At 36.8% G+C, this 5,286-nt stretch overlaps 1 protein-coding gene across 4 annotated transcripts in view; it reads right to left on the bottom strand.

The window, feature by feature from the left end:
- Window positions 1–1,537: 1,537 nt before the first annotated feature.
- dnmt3bb.1 (DNA (cytosine-5-)-methyltransferase 3 beta, duplicate b.1) overlaps window positions 1,538–5,286 on the bottom strand; it is a 40,902-nt gene continuing 37,153 nt past the window's right edge. For all 4 annotated transcript variants that reach the window (XM_040152161.1, XM_040152159.1, XM_040152160.1 and 1 more), the window contains one exon: window positions 1,538–5,212. In XM_040152161.1, the coding sequence (XP_040008095.1) occupies window positions 5,071–5,212 (142 nt within the window). In that variant the 3' untranslated portion in view covers window positions 1,538–5,070. The remainder of the gene's footprint in view (window positions 5,213–5,286) is intronic.

The raw sequence follows: 5,286 nt of genomic DNA, 5'->3' as shown, positions 1-5,286 counted from the left end.
ACTTGAACTGTGATTTAACTGTTTTCCCTTGTTAGAGCCTCTTGATTGTAATTTTTCAACCAAAGGAGTAAATTTTTCAGTTTGTGTTCTGCTTGAGTTCAGCCTTTGATGCCACTGACCACAACAACACTGTCAAGAACACACGTCATTTACATTATCATTTTTTCTTGAGGCGTACCACAAGGCTCTGTATCAGGACCACTGTGTTTTTTATTGTATGTACTCTCAACTGGCAACATCATCCACAAAGTCAATGAAAACTTCAATTTCCATGCCAGAGACACTCAGATTTTAGATTCCTACCCGGCAAGGAAATCGTGATTAATCTAAACTGGAGCAATTTGAATGCCTGTTCTCGGCTCATTGAGATCGTACTAATAATGATTATTTTTATTATTTGTAGAGCGCTTTTCAAAACTCAAGTTACAAAATGATTCTTGCAGGACAGCAAATTAAAAAGAAATTAAAGTTACAGTGTGCTATGATGTGGCAGCAAAATAAAACCAAATTCATACAATTAAAGATGAAAAGATAAAACCAATTCCAGTGTTTCAAAATGAAAGACATGATAAGAAAGTGAATTAAAACTGAATAGAAAGATAAATGATATTAAGTAAAAGTAAAAAAATGAAATCAGGATAGGGTCTCCAATAAAGGTTTGTTTTAAAAAGGGATTGAAAAGCTTCCACTAATTCCTTGTTTCTCAGTTTAAACAAGGACAAAACAGAAATCCTGATTGTTAGGACAACATTTTTTTTTCGAAAACCACCCTCAACCTTGATGCCAGTAACGTTCTTCCAAAACCAACAGTCTAAAATCTGGATGACTCTACGTCTTGTTTGGAAATACACATTTATATCTACAAAGGAGATTTCCTCCATCTCTGTCACATTGGCCAAGTTCTTCAGTTTCAAACACAATCAGATGCAGAGATTGTTTCATTTCTGGTTTATTTCATCCACACTTACTCACTGTAACATCCAGTTCTCAGTTCTTCAGATCAGACCCTGACACTGCTGCTTTTTTCATCGTTTAGCACCTTCTCACCTGGAAGAACTCTTCAATCCTTACATCTTTCCCACATATGCTCGGATAACAAGATGCAGGGAGATAAACAACCGATCTTTGGTGGCAGAGTTTTCTCATATCATACTTCACATCTGTGGAATAAATTCATTTAACCAGAGACAAAAACAGATATCAAACATTTCAAAAAGACCAAAAAAACCTTTTTTTTAATGAATACCTGGTTGTATAATTATGTTATATTATATATTTTGTTTTTTGTTATTTAATTACATGTTTGTTGTTTATTGTTTTAAATACATACCCCCCACCCTCAATTGTTGTATTATTGTTTCTGTATATTTTACATTTGTTATTTAAAGCCTTTAAAAATACCAAAGTACAATTTCTTCAGCCAAATACATTTTCAAATTTTGTTTATTAATTTCTGGGATTCTAACCGTTGGTCAGAAAAGACATTTGAAGACATCACTATGGGAATTTGTCATTATTGTTATGATTTTATGTACTAACCAATTAATGAAGTCTGTGAAAAAACAATTAGTGGATTAACCAATATTGAAAATCATTACTTGCAGTCTTATTGACCTTTACAGACCTTTTGCTCCTGAGAGGAATGTTGAAACATAAGATAAATACACACAGATGGATTAGCATTTCAAATAGGACGCATGTCAATGGTTTTCAGCAGCCAAGCTGCGTTTTATTGAGTAAAAATTATATATAGGCTGCTATAGGAAGTACACAAACTTAAAAAAAATAAATCAATGATTTTTCCACTAAGAGTTTAAAAGAAGTATAAAAATAGCACAGAATCTGTTCTTTCCAAATGGTTTTGCACTTTAGATTCATAAAAAGGCAAAAAAAAACAACAACAAAAGAAGAAAACCTCAAATGTGATTCTGGTAAAAGCACATAAAAAAGCTACCGTAAAAAAGTAGAAACTGTTCTCGGCTCTCACTCACACTCAAGCCTACAAATACAAACTCAAATGGCTTAGATCTAAATAACACAAGCTATCAAACAGCTATCGATTAATATGCCCTATATTGTGTTATAATATTACAAATTTCAAGCAAGCTTTATACTGTGTTAATATATGCTGTAAGTGTTCTCAATATAAAAAGTCCTAAAAGAGCAGTTACAAAAGAGAAAAGAAAAACTTTTTTTTGCGTACTGTTTTCAAGCAAAACATTCAACAGACTCAGCAGTATTAATGAAGCATGTAAACAATTACTTTTTGGTTTTTTAAATGACTTTAAAATCAGACTTGAAAAGTTAAAAAAGTTCCTGGTGGCACTTTAAGGGGCCTTTTTTAGCACCATAGAAGAGTCTTGCATTTCTGAATGAACTGGTCATTTAAACATGAAAAAAAAAAAGTTCTTTAGGAAGGCTTGTGCATTTTGTGTTTAAAAAAAAACAAACAAAAAGAAAAACCGATGTAGTTCTTGGTCAAACAAGAGAATTAAAACACTTGTAAACCCTTCTATTGATACAGTACACAAAACACTGTGTAAAACAGTTCCAGTGATAAAATACAAGCTATATATACAGGGCATACGGGAGCAGAAAGCTACAGTATATATTCACAGAACAGAGATCCTGTAGGAAGAGTGATGCACAGTTGCTCCTTTGTTTGAGGTAATGCCCATGTAGTTTGATTTGGTGACAGCAAACAGCATTAGAAAATCTTCCAGTTATCAAGACAACAACAAAAAAGATGTTTCAAAGGACTACACCAAGTTTTTGCAGGTTTAGTCCACTGGTCACTTCCAGAGAATTGGTACCAAATTCAACTGTGCTGTAGATTGCTCTATCTGGTGAACATGCTAATGCTCGAGCCGACAGCACGACACGTCATCGCTGGCAGAACACGTGTATTACCAGCCAGTGAATTAACAATTCTGGAAAGCAAGCTATATCATTTCTAAAGAGCATTACAAATCTGAATCACTGCAATAACTTGGTGTTTGAAGTCTCACAACAGTTCCTCTGAATGTATGCTACACGGTATGCATTCAGACTCTGGTTTTCTCACAACTGCTGACAATGATTTATCCATACTGCATACTGAAGCACGTGCACCACACAGACCTAAGTAAAGTATCAACCAGCAACATTAAGATGTCTTTCATGGCAGTCCTCTTGTCAATTTTTCTGGAAACTGAAAAACTCCTTTTAAACAAAAAGCAGTCAGTGCTAGTTTGCAAAAATATTGCGTTTTGTTTTTTTCTTTCTGGAACAGAAACAGCTGTAAATCCGCATTTACACACAGTGACGCTCACTCTTTCCTGGATTCAAAGGAAGTTTTTTCAACCAGGATCGCCCACACCCGGGGACACTGGCATCCAGCTATTACAGTAAGCGAAAACAATTGTTTTTTAAAAAAAAAAAAATTTAAACATCTACAGTAGGATAAATGCCATCAGACTTAATTTCTCAGCCGTCTGGAATGGTTGAAAAAAAAAAAGACAAAAACCCATACTCTATATTTCTGTTTTTGCATTGGCTTCTTTCAAGTATTTGTACGTAGGTCTCAGGGAGATGTCGCTTTGACGTTATAACAGGATAACTCAAAGTTTCACACTATCTATACAAAAACGTGTTTATATAATCTTCGATAAAAGTTTTTTTCTCTTTTTTAACCAAGCTTTTTTTTTTGCTCAAATGAACTCATCTCAAAGCAAAAGACAAAACGTAAAATTATTGTTTTTTTTTTTACAACAGACAAAATCAACAAAAAAACCCAAAAACTAATCCAAGTATAAAACTAAAATCCTGCCTCATTTCCAGGTTAGTCTCTGGTCCACTAGATTCCAGTGCTCAGTGTCTTTTCCTGCAGAGGGCTTCTTTCATTGGTCTTCTGGAAAACTGAAACATGAGGCTAACTAACATTTCTTATTTCAATCTACTACAGCGCTGTCTAGTAAAATTTAAAAAAACACATTTAACAATGATAAAAGGCTAGTTTGCTAGCATCTAGCAACTACAGCTCCCATGAGGCAGTCACAGTATTTCTGTGGCTAAGACTTATGGGATACGTCGTAATGGTATGCAAACAAAACTATCATTATTTTTTGTTTGTTAAAAACAGATGCTAGACTTTTTCCTTCCAGTACAGTTGTGGATAGAATTTGGACAGAAATTTTTTTACAAAAACCATCCCCCCCCCCCCTTTAAAAAAAACAATACTAATGTTACGCCGAGACTAGTGGAACAGCAGGTAGCCCAAAAAGGGAGCAGGACTTCAGCTGTCCATCGTATGACTTTGGTTCAAGTGAGCTTAAAAGTGTTGTTGTTCATATAAACAGCCTGCATCAGCATCCTGCCTGTCACCCATTTTAATCGTCGGCTAAATGGAGGGATGGGCGACCTCTGAAATGTTCTGCACTTGGTAAAACTGTTTGATACGGAGCCACTTCAAAAGTTGTACCGTTGGTGCTGTGGTGGTCTACAACTAGTAAGTGTTGCCAGCTTAAAAACCAAATGCCCTCTAGGGGCATTTTAAAAGAAAGCATCACGTTATATCATTGTGCAGCCTTTACGTTAACAGACGAAACGAAGGAGGGGGTGTCATCTTCTTTCCCTTTAACTCCTCCAGAGAGGCTAAGCACCCTACTGGCCTCCGTTATAGATGATATAATCAGTGATACTGACTGGCTGCACTTTTACCTGACCTTTGACCCCCCCCCTCTCTCGGACACCATTGGATATAGTGATAAACCACAGCCGAGGGGCTCACCTATGCCGTATGTGTGTATCTCTGTGTTAGTGTGTGTTATGTGTGTTTAAGATGGCAGTTCATTATCACCAGAATCCAGAAATGGCTGGACACAAACTAACAGCTACTTTCACTATTTTCCCAGCTACCCAGATTTTTAGTGAAACTGGCTATTTGCTAGCCAAAGTGGCTGACAGAGCGGGCGTCATTTCCAGCTCTTTACAGAATTTGGCTGGCGGCCGATGTTCCTGGAGGCCAGTATCACAATAGAAAAGCTGGTGTGTATTCACAAGTGACATCTGATTGCTGGTGATGGTTGGGTACTATTCACAGGCGAAGTAGTCTTTGAGTGGTGCGAACAGGTGCCGGATGACAGGGACGCTCCAGGACCGGCCCAGGAGTTTCTGTCGGGCGCCGCGACCCATGTTGGACACGTCTGTGTAGTGAACGGGGAAGCCGAAGATCCTGCGCAACAACCATTACAATCAGTGTCGCAATGGCGCCAAAGTGTATGACACTAAAGATTTGGACGTAAATGT

This window comes from Xiphias gladius, chromosome 18, assembly GCF_016859285.1.
Source record: "Xiphias gladius isolate SHS-SW01 ecotype Sanya breed wild chromosome 18, ASM1685928v1, whole genome shotgun sequence".
In the NCBI taxonomy this organism is placed as follows: Eukaryota; Metazoa; Chordata; class Actinopteri; order Istiophoriformes; family Xiphiidae; genus Xiphias; species Xiphias gladius.
Note: the sequence above shows the minus strand (reverse complement) of the source record. Positions and strands in the feature narration are given on the sequence as shown.